Here is a 15,072-nt window from a genome sequence, read left to right on the forward strand (position 1 = left end):
AGAGAGAGAGAGAGAGAGAGAGAGAGAGAGAGAGAGAGAGAGAAGAGAGCTGAGAGCACAAGACTTGAAATGGCAGATTTTTATAGGAACCAGAAGCTGGGGGAGGAAGGTCTGGTGAGAACAGCTGAGAGGAGCCACAGGCACTTTGGTATGCTAATAAACACCACAGTTAGCCAATTGTTTCAGATGTTGCCATAGTTTCTTTGGGAAGTGTCAGTGTGCCTGGTCCTGTGTCTACTCAGTAGTATTTGTGCTGGGAGCCTCATGTTCTAGAGCAAGGCCAGAAATGGAGATGATGAGCAGGAGGACCTTTGCAAATAGATGACCATAAGGTCTAGCAAAAGGAGAAAATAGAAGCATGGAAGCCAGAATGCACCAAGGGCAGGGTTGAGGAAGAGTCAAAGGAACACTCAGAAAAATTGCTCAAAACATCATTAGAGAAATAGGACGTTAAGACATTAGAGGAATAGTACATTAAGCAAAATGAATTGGTCTGCAGCGAATCCTAGTGCACAGAGTTCAAGAAAGATAAAGAGGGAAAGCTGTTGTTTAGTTGAGTGATTTGCAAGTTCACGATAAAGTTCAAAAGAGCAGTTTGATAAGTAGGTGGAAGCTGTGGGCTGGAAAACAAAGAGGAGGCAAGGGAGTTGAGAACCTTTAGCTACAGAGGAAGCAGAGAAAGCCAAGAGGCTCTGGACAGGCAGACAAAGGTCAAGAAGGCACATTGCCTCTGCTTCTGAACTGCAGAGCTGTGGTCCCCTCTCTGTGGTCAGCTCTGGATGCCATCTGGAAGCCATGGGACTCCTACATGCTGATATGTCTTCCTACAAATGGTGGCGAAAGGGCAAAGGTTCTTTTCCCACTCTCTCTCTGTTCCCTCCTTTTACTACACAGCCATCATCAGATATCAGATAGCCGGGGTGCTTATACAAAATCTATGCAGTCACAGGATGTTATTCAAATAACCTTTCTCAGACTCCTTTCCAGCCACTTCCAGTTTGAAGCAGGCTGCCAGACAGCAGTAAAGATTAGCAGTGTACATGGCTGCTTTTCCTGAGAGGCATTTCCTCTTGTTTCAACACTTGTTTAGTCAGATATATACAGAGTCCTTAACTCTTTATCATCCTAGATCCAATACTATCCCTAAAGCTGTGCTGTGGAGCATGGTCAGTTATAAAGGGCCACCGCCATCCAAAGGGTATTTTGAAAGAAAATTATTACTAAGTAAGACTTTGAAATACTACCACCCTTCATACCCACATATAAAGTTATGTCACCTACCATTAAGTCAAGGGGCAACCTTACTGTTGGCACATAGGTTTGACTTTGGGGTCTAGTACATATGGTCAGAATGAGGAGATCCACCTGGGCATGGCGGTTCAATCCCAGCACTTGGGAGATGGTGACAGGAGGCTGAGGAAATATCTGTGCTCTGTAGAAAATTTAGAGTTAGCCTGTACTACCTGAGAACTACCACAAAACATGGGATCTATGAGCCTTTTGGAGTCTGATCATTCCAAATAAACATCTTCTCCACTGTTTGCAAAGTCTGTAAGCCTTATGAGACTAAGAATCGATGTGTGTTGACCTGCTGTGCATTTGGCTAGCCAACTTGGGCAAATCACTTAAACTCAATGATGGGAAGTGGTGATCATCAAGCTGTTGACTAGAACACCTACTGAGGTGCCTGAGAAATACTGAATTGATTTGCTCTTAAACCTTGCTTCTCCCACAGGACTGTATTAGCCCAGAAAGATGAACCTTGGTATTCAGTGATTTTGAAGAACAAGTGTATCATGTTGAAACGGGGTGCACAGATATTTCTGTTCTCCTTTTTTGGATGTTATGACTTAATTAGAGCACCTCCCAATTTTTTTTTTAAACTATGCATTGCTTCAAACCAATCTTCTAGGCTCCCTTCCCCCCACACACACATATTGGTACAATAGAGAATTAGTTGGGGAAATTTTAGTTTAAACAAAGTCTTGCTTAAAAGTTTATATAAATAAACAGACCACTCAGAATAGGAAGTACCGCTATTGGGGATTGTGTTTAAACAAAAGTTTATTGAAAAATTTAGGTAAGTTAATACAGATAACAATGAGTAGATGTTAAAAAACATTTAGACGCCTTTTTCGACTCATTCTCGTCTACCTTCTTTAGACATACCCCAGGGACCTCTCAATGCTTAGGAATGCCATTAGTGGGACAAGCCACTTTCCCCGAGGGCACAGGTAGAACAGTGAAGGATCTAAAGCTGTCATGATCCTCAGAGTGGAAGCCCAGCCTAGTGTCCAAGCCAACACTGGGTCTCTGCATCAGGTTGTATTGCTGTGTTCATCAGTAATAAGTGTTTCACCACATCTCGAATTTTTTTAAAAACTGTGTAACTTCTCTTCCCCATTAAGTGGAAAGATAAGGATTTTCTTCATAAATTTTAAAATTATGATTGGATTTCCAGATATTATAAACATAGCTCTTTAAAAAGCTGTTATGTTCTTTCTTAAAGTTCGACAAAAGTAACTAAATATTAGAGTGAGCTGGTAACACAAACCATAAGCAAAGCTTAACAAGAACATTTCTACTCTTTGCTTTCTCTCCTTGAATACTGAGCCCCATTCTATGCTTCCTCTACAAAATTTTAACATCATATATATGTGTGTATATGCATATATGTATATATGTGTGTATATGCATATATGTATATATGTGTGTATATGCATATATGTATATATATATATATATATATATTGTTTTTCAAGACACAGTTTCTCTGCATAGTCCTGTCTGCCACAGATCTCACTCTGTAGACCAGGCTGGCCTTGAACTATACCACCACCGCCTCAATAACCTAACGTATTTTTAAATGTCTTTCTTAATTATTTATAAAAAATAAATAATAAATACAAATAAAAATATATTTAATAATCAAGAATCATAAATCTCTGCAGGTTAACTTTTTAAATGTCATTAGCATGACAATTATTTTTAGTATACAATTAAGCTATGAAAAATATACTACAAGTTTTGGGTTGGAGAGATGATTATCCAGAGGTCAGCTGAGGAATGCTCCAGTTTGTAAGAACACTATATGTACTTAATTACAAAACCCAGAATTCATAAACTCCAAAGTAGGAAGTGTCAAGCTTGCGAAGCCAACCACCACTGTCTAGAAGACTGGCTTTGATTTGAGTGGTGCACATCTTGGAATCTGGTCAGGCTGTGGTCAGCAGTGTACGTCATAGGACACTACAGTGTACCATGCATGCATCATCTGTTACTGCAGTGTGCTCTGTGGCAATCCAGAACGTCTATGCAGTAATGGTTTTAAGTAGTTATGCCTCCGAAGGAGTAGAAACACTACATTTAAATGCAAAGCTGCTGCTTTTGTGTTGGTGATAATATTAGAGTTGCTTTGGACAGATATTGGTAGCCCTGCTCACCTTGGTATGCCTCACACTCTGTATTCCCAACGTCAATGCAACATGAATTTGAAATCTTAGAGGTTTTGAAGGTAAGAATGTCAAGTAGACAGCTCGTGTGTCAAAGTCTGCAGCTGTCATTTTTAAGATGTCACTTAGATGCTATGAGTTCCGTATTACTGTGGGCAGTAAGAACTCAGACAAGATGGCCATTTCTAGAACTTACCTGCCGAAAGCATCTTTAAAAGTCAATAGGTTTGATATGATCTTCACAGCCGTGTTAGGCTAGGACTCAGGAGAGTGATGAGAAATCAGAAGGAAGTAGAAGGTTTCTAACATACTCCTGCTGGAATAAGAATTACCCTCAATGATCATCAATATCTACCACCTCATTGGCTGTCTGTAGATACTAAAAGGAAGCTTTCTTTTTTGTTTCAGGCCGGCTGCCCAAAAGGTTCTTGGAAGCCAAGACTCTGGAGTGTGGTCCTGGGAGCTGCTCAGCTCATCTGGTTCAGTGCGTTGATCTCTGGTAAATGCTAGGTTCATTCTTCACCTGACCCTGAGTAATTAGGAGAGATCCCAGGGCCAAGGAGGAGAAGTGTAGGGCAGTTACCTGCTGTGAGGCACGGGGAAACTGTTCATACCCAGAGTCCTGAAAGAAAGACACCCCTGACACTATCACACTGCTCTACAAGGCTTCAGAAACCACAAGCTGATACACCCAGGATCAACATCATCATTAGGATAGGCAGACAGGCCCTCCGCATTCTCAGCGACTCAAAAAAAAAAAATTGAGTTTCTTTAACCATAATTTTGGAGGCTGGAAAGATGACTCAACCATTAGGGGCACTTGCTATTTTGTTTTTTGTTTGTTTGTTTGTTTTTGGTTTTGGTTTTGTTTTCAGAAGACCCAGGTTTAGTTTCCAACACCTATACCAAGTGGTTTACAAACTCCCATAACTCCAGTCCCCAGAGACCTGACACTCTCCTGCTTTAGCCAATATCTCTACACAAGTAGTGCACATAAGCACACATGGGCGCACACACATACACACACATACACACATACACACACATACACACACGCAAACTAAATAAATCTTTTTGAAAAATAAAAGTAATGTTTTTCAAAAGTCAAAATAAATGATTTGATATTTGATGTTGATACATTCATCACAGAAAGTTTTTGGTAGCAGGCCTGAAAAAAAAAAAAAAAAACTTTAGTTGATAAAAACAATAGTGGAATACTGCCTATGTCAAAATAAACCTCCTCCTCCTCCTTCCTCCCCCTCCCCCTTCTCCTTCTTTTTCCTTCTCTTCCTCCTCCTCCTCCTTTTTCCTCCTCTTCCTCCTCCTCCTTCTTTTTCCTCCTCTTCCTCCTCCTTCCTTCTTTCTTCTTAGACCAGGCTGGCCTCAAACCTGTGACCTTTCTGCTTCAGCCTCCGAAGCACTGGGGTTACAGCTATGTACATCATGCCTGCTTGCCTCCAGAGGAAAGCGTTGGGGCAAAAACACCACCACAGAGGTGCTAGTGAGGAAGGTGGAAATGTGGCTGGTCCTCAAGGGAGAGAGGAGAGGAGAGCCTAATAGAAACAGAACTCTGTCAACAGGAAAGGAGTTGTTTCCATGCCTGATTGCTGGCATTGTCTACCTCTTCTGGAGAACTGGCCTCTCTGCCCTATGAGCTCCCCCTTGCTCCCATAACAACCTCTGTATCAGAGGGAACACATTTCATTTATCTCACTTGATACCATAAGCACCTACAAAGAAGAGTCCCTTTTAATGCCCGAATAAGCAGATTGGGAGGAGATGATTTATCGAGGAGAAACAGCTAAGGGATGTAAAGTGTGTGGCTGTAAACTGGGAGATGTTTCTAACCTGAGCCCTGCAGCATCGCACGAATTCAGGAGATTGTTCAGGGCCAAACACTGCGATTCAAGATGAGGGTTAAGGAAGGGCCCACAGTCAAATGGATTCAGAGTGGTGGGTATGGGTCACATCGTAGAATCATATTACACCACGGGGCAGTAAAGAAAGGTGGAAGCCTGAAGGGAGAAAAACAAAGTTTACCTGAAACCAAAAAGAAAAGCAGAAGAGGAGAAATTTGCCAGGGATGAAGGGTGGGAAGGCCACAAAGGTAAGGCAAGGAGGTTATCAGACATAGTGGTGCTTGTGATGCCAGTACTTGGGAGGTGGAGGCAGAGTTCCAGGCCAGCCTCAGCTATGCCTGGAGATCCTGACTCAACAAAAACATAAACAAAGAAGTAGGTGTTCTATCAGGAAGAAAGTAAACGTGTTGGGCCCTGAGACTGAGCCTTCAGGAGCCTCCCACAAACAGGCATCTCACTTTCCATAGCCTTTTATGTGCTGTTTTACATGAGCTTTTGGACAAACTACTCTCGTTTGTGTCTTTCTTAAAATAGATCATCCTACTTTGGATGGATGACCCCTAAGTTTCTGTCTCAGGAAACTTGGGATCCCAAATCTTTTAACATCCAGAATCTTCTTCTTCTTTTTAAAAGAGATTTATTTATTTTAATGTATGAGTACACTGTAGCTGCCTTCAGACACATCGGAAGAGGGCATCAGACCCATCACAGGTGGTTGTGAGCCACCACATGGCTGCTGGGAATTGAACTCAAGACCTTTGGAAGAGCAGTCAGTCCTCTTAACTGCTGAGTCATTTCTCCAACATCCAGAATCTTTTAGATGAGAGTGTTTTCTTATTCTGGCTTTGTATTCACTTTTAAGTGAAAAATTGAAAACACTCCTTTCCCCCTACAATAAAATCAGGCAGAAAATAGCCTTGTTCTGGGCATTTGTTCATCTTATTTGCAGAAATAAGCTTAGGATCAGACCCCTCCCAGTGAGTAATACTAACCTGGTGCTCATTTCCACCCCCCCAGAGCTTGTAAATCAGAAGGAAGTGGCCGCGTGGACCTATAACTACAGCACAAAGGCATACTCTTGGAATAACTCACGGGCCTTCTGCAGGAGGCACTTCACAGACCTAGTGGCCATCCAGAATAAGAATGAAATCGCTCACCTCAATGACGTCATCCCATTCTTCAGCTCTTACTACTGGATTGGTATCCGAAAGATCAACAATAAGTGGACCTGGGTGGGAACCAATAAGACTCTCACGGAGGAGGCTGAGAACTGGGCGGATAATGAGCCCAACAACAAGAGGAACAACCAGGACTGTGTGGAGATCTACATCAAGAGTAATTCGGCCCCTGGCAAGTGGAATGACGAACCCTGTTTTAAACGAAAGCGGGCCCTGTGCTACACAGGTGAGACCTCCCCTGAGCTGACACAGTCTCTTGAAAACATGCCTTTCCTGATTGAGGAGTGTAACCACTCAGTCAGGAACATGGGATCACAAAATCAGGCACGAGAAAGAGCAGAACTACTCAGAATTACTGAGCGCCTTGATCATCCTCTTCAATACTCATGATACGGTGCTCAGGAAAGGTCACTTTCTTAAGGCCTTGAGACTTTAAAAAAAATTACAATAGCTACTAGTACTGAAGGCCAATTGCAGCTAGGGCCACTTTATATAATTCCGGTTGTGTTGCTTGTTTATTTGGTTTTCGTCACATTATCTGGCGCGCTGTTCCATTGTTCCTATCCTTGTGATGCCCTTCATGGAACATGGCTCCCGAGAGGTTGACATCTGTGTCTCATTTCCTGTGAACGCCTGTGATTCTGACCTTTCTCGTATCCATGCAGCCTCCTGCCAGGACATGTCCTGCAGCAACCAAGGGGAGTGCATCGAGACCATTGGGAGCTACACCTGCTCCTGCTACCCAGGCTTCTATGGACCAGAGTGTGAATACGGTGAGGCTGGAACTTGGGTGGTGTTACTCCAGAATAATGTTGGTCTTATGTGAGAGACGATGCCAGAAAGTAAATTATGATGGACTCTCTCTACCAAGTAAAGACAAGTGGCAGAGTCCGCAGTGCTCTCTGACTGCCCGTTCTGTACAATTGTCTCAAAACATTTGGGATAAAATCACTTTATTCTTGAAGAAAACGTTCACTCATGATATTTCAGAGAGTAAAAGAGAAATAGAAAGACAGGAAGCCTCAGAACTGGAGAGATGGCTCAGCAGCTAAGAGCACTGGCTGCTCTTTCACAGTACCCAGGTTCGATTCCCAGTACTCACATGGCAGATCACACCTGCTTGTAACGCCAGTTCCAGGTGACTCGACACCTTCACACAGACTTACATGAAGGCAAAACACCAGTGCACACAAAATAAAAATAAACATCGAAAAAGATTTTAAATGAAAGGCTTAAAGTTAGTGTTACATATTCAAAAATAAAAAAAAAAAACTTTGAGTGAAGTGAGCTATCAAAAAAAAAAAGGGGGATGATTTTCTAAGACGCTGGCAATACAAAGGAACTAGATTAGGATGGCAGGCTGGGGTTTGGAGCCTAAAAAGAGAGAGTAAAGAGAGTTACAGCTCACCGTAAATATAGCAGAGGGGGTTCAATAAGGAAGAGAATCAACATTTTGTTCCCTACAGTCAAGGAGTGTGGAAAATTCGACATCTCGCAACACCTTCTCATGAACTGCAGCCATCCTCTGGGGGCCTTCTCCTTCAACTCTCAGTGTACCTTCAGCTGTGCTGAGGGCTACGAGCTGGATGGACCCAGCGAGCTGCAATGCTTGGCTTCTGGAATCTGGACAAATAACCCCCCACAGTGCAAAGGTACTTGACTTACTCTTTCCATCCATACTAAATAATTAGAACTTGGGAGGTTATCTGTGGGGATGGCAGGCTTTCTGTTAAAAACTTGAGAGTTAGGGGCTGAAAAAGGTGTCTCTGTGGTGAAGAGCCCTGGTTGCTCTTCCAAAGGATCCGGGTTCAATTCTCAGCACCCACATGATGATTCACAGCCATTTGTAACTCCAGTTCCAGGGAATCCACTGCCCTCTTTGGCCTCTGCAGGCACCAGGCAGTCATGTAGTATGCTGATATACATGCGGGCAAAACACCCAAACACATAAAATCTTTAAAGTTAGTTAAAAATTAAAAAAAAATAAATAAATAAAACCTCGATCTGTATTAGATGGAAATTCAAGTTACCATAGTTACTAGTCAAAGAGGTTAACGTGAATTTTCATTTTCAAGATGCTTCTCTTACCTGCATATAGGTGGTAGTTTGGTTTTTTGTTTGTTTGTTTGTTTGTTTTAATCCCTAAGGGAAAACATTGCAGAGGAGCCTCTTTCCTTTTGGCACTTGTAAAGCGTGAGCATTTGGATCTCTGAACAGCCACTGAGTTCTATTTAGTCAACTAAGAACAACCTTGACTGACACTTTGAGAAAGTACAAATGCCACAGAATCCTAACGCATCCAAAGGCTGGATAAAATATGTCCTAGAGTGAACGTCACAGCCCTTTGTGTGTTCAGCCTGAAGGAGAAAGCCTGGCTATAAAAACTGTCCTGCAGGAACATTCCAGACTAGGTCTAGCTGTAGCTTCATTGTGAGGAAAGAGACTCATTTAATTTGGCCAGAGAGGGAACAATGGAATACCCAGGGTGGGAATAGTTCTAGCTCCAGAGTGTAAAAACAAGTGTCAGGACATTGGAAGATACAAGATCCTCCTCTCACCCGCCACCATCTTAGCTGTAGTATAGATTAAACTTGGCCATCTTGGAGAGAAGCCATCCTGAATTGTCAAATTTTAGTTTTCCTTCCATCAGCTTTTGAGCTAGGGTGTATAAATCTGGATTGGGGAAACAGTATCAGTCTGTGAAAAAGCAAAGGGCTTATTTTTGCTATGATCAAAATAGAAAAATCTACTCTTTCCCTATCTCCCCATCCCCAGTTTCAGAACACTGTCATTCATATATCTCATAGAAGAGGGCAAATACATCAATCGATAGACCTTCAGGGACAGACTTATAATGCATCATTCACACATTTTATATAAGAGGGCAGCTGCATCAATGCATAGATACTAAATGACCTTCTGAGTCAGACTTGTAAGATTCAAAGCATAGAGAAGGTTAGGAGCTAGGAGGTCTCTTTTGCAAGGTTCAGATCACTCTGAGGTCTGGTACTCCGTGTCTGGACATCTTCCCATCTCCATCTAGTTGCCATAGGCCAAGCCATGCTGTTCTCTGTGCAAGTGGATTCTGTCCATCTAGATTGTTTTTCCATTTCTTTCTCATTGGTTTTTATGTTCAGCTGTGCAATGTCAGAGCCTGGAAGCCCCTCTCCATGGAACCATGTCCTGTATGCACCCGATTGCTCCCTTTGCCTACGACTCCAACTGTAAATTCGAGTGCCAGCCTGGATATCGAATGAGGGGCTCTGACACACTCCACTGCACTGGCTCTGGTCAGTGGAGTGAACCACTGCCAACCTGTGAAGGTAAGATTACTTTCCACAGCTTTCAATATCACCTACAAGGAGTCTTGCCATGGTAGAATGACCAGGGACCCCTAATGTCAAGGCCACCTTCTCCAGGATTGTTTTCGTTCAACCTCTGGATGTCATGAGATTTCTCACCTGCGAAATGGGGCTAAGAATTGCCAGGTGCATTGCGAGAATGAAGCACAGGAAATGCACACAATGAAATAGCCACTATGCACAGGATGTGGTGTCACGTGGATATAATCTCAGCACTTGAGAGCCCAAGGCAGTAGAGATTTCTGCGAATTAAATGTCAGCCTGGATTGCACCGAGAGTTGAAGGCTAGCTTGGGCTAAATAATGACAGCCTGTGTAAAACATAAATTAAAATACAGACAGAGTAAAGAGAAGGAACGGCACGTGTACAACACAGAGGATAGACGTGAGCACTTGCTTATTTCAGGTTCTGCCTGTTCCAATCACATCCCCCTCCCATCCCATTGGCTGTGCCTCTGCAGGGCAGTAGCTTATACTTGAGAAGGAGTTGAAGCAGTAGCTATGGGGATGATGGAAGATCTGGGGTCAAAACCTTTGGAGGTAGGGCTCTGCAAAGGAATAAGGGAACCTTCATTGAACGATAGCTGTGGGGCTATCCCATAATACATGGAGACTGAGCCATGTTTGGATGCTTCATTCCTTCATCTTATCCGGCAGGGAAGGGAGAGAGAGAGAGTAGAAGATTGAAGCCTGGGTTCATAAACTCCCAGACCTGGATTGCAAGCCAGGCTCAAATACCATTAGCTGTGAGGCTTCTGGGAGAGGCTGGGGCAATGGTTCAGTGGGTAAAGTACTCACTGCTCAAGCATGAGTATCTGAATTTGTGCCTCAAAATCAGCATAAAGGCCAGGCATGGTGGCATGTGCCTATAACCTCAACATCTCAGCAGGGGAAGATCCTTGAGTGTACTGGCTAGCCAGTCTAGCCACAACAACGAACCCCATGCTCAGTAAGAGACTCTACCTCAAAAATGAGGCGGAGACTGATAAAGACACCTGGCGTCAACCTCTGGCCTCCACACCAACACACACAGGCAGTTGAACATGCACACACAAGCTCAGGCATGTATACATGTCAACACACAGACTTTAGGAGATCATGTGACATTTCTGACTCTCATTTGTCTTGGCTACAAAGAAAAAGAAGAGACTAGAGGACATCTGGCCCTTATGTGAAAACTGGAGGTCAGGATGAAAGGGTGGTCTCTGTGTTCTGCCAATCTGCAGACACCTAGAGATGTAACACCTCGACAGAAGGGTACCAGGAAACTAGACTTAATCAGAACTAGGGTCATTCAGAGTGTAGCTGTGTGCAGGAACTCACTCTGAGCTACACTACTCGGCAAACAATGTCAGATTAGCATCCTGTGTTCTAGGGACACAGTCCCCATGGAATCATCATACAGCACTAGGTCATAGTACATACAACAAACCACATCATTTCATCTACTTCCTCATAAGCCCACTTTCCCTGCATCTGTTCTTTTAGAATCTGATAAACAGTTAATGAGCACCCAGAATTGACCAGAGCACTGGGCTCCAGGATGCAGTTCTAAATGACTGCTCCAGCATCAAAGAGACTGGTGTAACAAGGAAGAATTAATTAATGCACAAACAGCACAGTGCAAGGTCTGGGCGAGCCCACACAAGGAGTCCTTGTCCCTCAGTTAGGATGGACAGGGATGCCTCCTAGAGAAACGTAATGTTAAAATTGAGATCTAAAGAGAGGCAGGCAAGGGTAGTTTTCCTTTTCGACAAAGAAAGATTTGAGGTTTGGATTATGTGGGTGATGCGGGCAGGAGAGCAGCAGCAGCATCCAGGAGACTCCTCTAAAAAGACTTAGTAGCTGCCATTTTCCCCTTCAGCCATCACATGTGAACCTCCGGAGAGCCCCATCCATGGAAGCCTGGACTGCGTCCCATCTACAGGAGCCTTTGAGTACAACAGCAGCTGCACTTTTCACTGTGCAGAGGGATTCGTGCTGAAGGGAAATGATGCCATTCAGTGTGCCGACTCGGGGCAGTGGACAGCCCCAGTCCCAGTCTGTGAAGGTACAGTGACACCGAATCATTCCTCAGCCATTCCTCTGAGCCTCTCAGGCACTGTGGGCCACTCGACCCTACCATTCGCGTATCTGTCAGACACTCATTCACAGCAAACCTGAGATATGCCAGGTTCTTTGTGTTTGGTGCCTAGGATCAAACAGTGGGCAAAGCAAGTTTTAAGTACAATGTTCAGGACAGCATCGTTAAGGCGAGAGATGCTTTGGCTCACGTCTCAGGAGTGGGTTGAGGAGCGTCTCTGAGGAAAAGGTTGATGGATGAGGAAGAGCATGAGATGGTAGAAGAGGAATGGACAAGGTCTAATTCTCTCGGGTTTTTTGTCAGCAAGTTTTAGGCTCCCTGGGTTCTGTGACTTCTATTAACATGAGACACTAGTAAGAACTTTACCTACTGTGTCACCAATAGTTGAGAGTCAATGAGTTTTAAGGCCACTGATTCTGCTATCAACTTTATAAACATGAAAGCCATGGTGAAACAGTTACTTTGTAAATCCTAAGTCTGCTGTCTTATGTGACAAGGTGACCTTCTTTTAGTATTTTGTGTTTTCAGTGTTTTGCTCTAAAATAGAAACTGGGTCACAAGAAGGTCACTGGGATTGCCTTCTTTTTTTTTTTTTTTTTACAAAGAATAGCTGTACAGAAACAAATTTCAGAAGTACATGGCAGCATCTTAGGTCACCATCTACTGGTACTCTTCAACAACTGTGTGAATCCCCGCATCTGTGTGTACCTTCATGTGAAATGAGCTACTGGTTCTTCAGAGATTTACAAGTACTTGAAGAGATAGGTGTATATTCAGTTTCATAGTAACACTAGCCAAATAATAAAATGTGGGAGAAAGTGAACATCAGAAGATAGATGGATAAAGAAAATCAGGTGTTCACATATACTAGAATACTATTCAACTTTAGAAAAGGAATTCCAACATATGCTCCAATATAGATAGACCATAAAGACAATGATCATCCAAAAATTGAGTAATCTATGATTCTACCTATATATGTTGTTTAAAGCAATAAATTCATGCCTTATGGTGGTAAGACAGTGACAATGACTAAATGGGCTAGTGTGTATAGTCTAGGAGACATAAACACACTAAGCCCTGAGACATTCTTTAAAAGGATCACAGGGACTGCTCCAGCCACTTTATCTTCGGACAAGTAAATATCAAATGATCCAGAACAGATACTTGGACATTTCCTTAAGCACCTGGAATCAAAGCCTCAATAACTCCTCTTATAGTCCTTGTTAGCATTTCTACACCAATAGTCAAGGTCTACAGCTGCTGCCCAGCCTTGAAGCTAGCTCTGGTGTCTGACAGTGCCTCTATGGATGCTTCTGGGCTGGTAGTCAGGGTTTATTGAGCAGTTCCTGTAATCTCAGACAGTCTGATGCCAAGAGGGAGTGAAAGCTATCATTCATACTTTAGAGGTGAAAAAATATAAAATAAGTGTGTTTTCTCCACATAGAACTGTCTTATATATTTAGATTGTAATATAGTGAGAAGGACCAGATAGGACAATGGGAATGAAAATGAATAAGGTACAATCATATGTAGCTGTGTATATATGTGTATTTATACAATATATAAATTATTGTAATGAAACCCACTAACATTGTTTCACAAAAAAAAATCACAGTTTGATGAGGACCATAATTTTTATTCTGTTTTTCCATCGAACATTATATAGAGATATGCCTCCAAAATCTTTTGCAAGTAAAACACATAAAATTTAAGAACTATGAACATCCTTTTCATGAATCTGTAATTTACTTTCAGTTCCAATTATGGTTGTTTTGCTCTTACAATGTCTTGACAAAAATCTGAGTTAATTTTTGTTATGCATCTTGATTTTATGCTCTTTGGGGATTCTTGAGTCCAAGGTATGATAGCTTATGATCTGTTGGTTTACATTACCAAACTGTCCTACTCTGGCTTCGACAACACTGGTCCAAACAGTTTTCCTTGTAAAATCCATCACACATCATTGACATTACATGTCAACTCATTTAACTTCCAAGTTAAACAAGCCCAACTTGTGAATCTTTAAAGACAATGATCATTGAACTAAGTCATCCAAAAATCAATTAATCTACGATCCTACCTATATAGGTTGTTTAAAGCAATAAAATCATGGAGACAGAGAGTCGAATGGTAGAAGAGAGGGATGATGAGAGTGGAGTTCAGCCTGAGACCACAAAGAGTCCTAGAGATGAGGGCTGGTGAAGATTGCATGAAGACACAAATGCAAAGGACACTGAACTAGACACAAACAGGGCTGAGATCAAGGTCAACACCATTTCTCTATAACTGCTTCCTAACTCCCTGAACAGGGCTGAGGTCAAGGTCAACACCATTTCTCTATGACTGTTTCCTAACACCCTGAACAGGGCTGAGGTCAAGGTCAACACCCTTTCTCTATGACTGCTTCCTAACTCCCTGCCTTCCTCACCCCTTAGCTTTGCAATGTCAGGAGTTTCCGGTTCCGAGTAAAGCCCAGGTGAGCTGCTCGGATCCCTTGGGAATCTTGAAGTACCAGTCAGTCTGCAGCTTTTCCTGTGATGAAGGCTCACTCTTGGTGGGAGCAAGTGTGATAAGATGCCTGGCTACTGGACACTGGAGTGGAGATCCTCCTGAATGTCAAGGTAAGAATGGATTCTCTCCCCCCACCCCATTTCTCTTAGCAGTAAGTTGGAGGCAATATTCTTAAAGGCTGTGTCTGAGGTGGTCACTGGGTAGGGTGTACCTTGAAACTAGCTGAGAAATTAGTGAGGGGTGTCTGTCACTACCTCCTTCATCCTCTACCCCAAGGACCCCAGATACAAATGTTATCAGAGACTAAGCAATTTTCATGAGTGTCAGCATATTTGTCAATGGTAACAATGTGGTGACCTTGGCACTGTCTTAATCAGAATCTACATCAGGACTGGCAGGCTCCTATCGCAAGCGGTACTCACTAAGCACAGCATCTAGAAAGAGGGTGGGAAAGAAAAATTAACTCTGAGTGTTTGCTCCAAGACTGATCTGCCACTTTCTTTTTTTTTTTCCTTTTAGATATTTTCTTTATTTACATGTAAATTCCTCCATTCCCCGTTTCCCCTCCAAAAAACAAAGAAACAAACAAAAACTACAAAAACAAACCCCTGTTGCCTCCCACTTC

The 15,072-nt window shown here is 42.7% G+C and overlaps 1 protein-coding gene across 1 annotated transcript in view; it reads left to right on the forward strand.

Annotated features, from left to right (window-relative positions):
• Selp (selectin P) overlaps positions 1-15,072 on the forward strand; it is a 35,794-nt gene that overhangs the window by 5,627 nt on the left and 15,095 nt on the right. Inside the window, exons 2-8 of the mRNA XM_031387596.1 lie at positions 3,861-3,951; positions 6,329-6,715; positions 7,155-7,262; positions 7,956-8,141; positions 9,627-9,812; positions 11,715-11,900; positions 14,372-14,557. Of these exons, the coding sequence (XP_031243456.1) occupies positions 3,861-3,951; positions 6,329-6,715; positions 7,155-7,262; positions 7,956-8,141; positions 9,627-9,812; positions 11,715-11,900; positions 14,372-14,557 (1,330 nt within the window). The remainder of the gene's footprint in view (positions 1-3,860; positions 3,952-6,328; positions 6,716-7,154; positions 7,263-7,955; positions 8,142-9,626; positions 9,813-11,714; positions 11,901-14,371; positions 14,558-15,072) is intronic.

Source organism: Mastomys coucha, unplaced genomic scaffold (assembly GCF_008632895.1).
Source record: "Mastomys coucha isolate ucsf_1 unplaced genomic scaffold, UCSF_Mcou_1 pScaffold1, whole genome shotgun sequence".
Taxonomy (NCBI): Eukaryota; Metazoa; Chordata; class Mammalia; order Rodentia; family Muridae; genus Mastomys; species Mastomys coucha.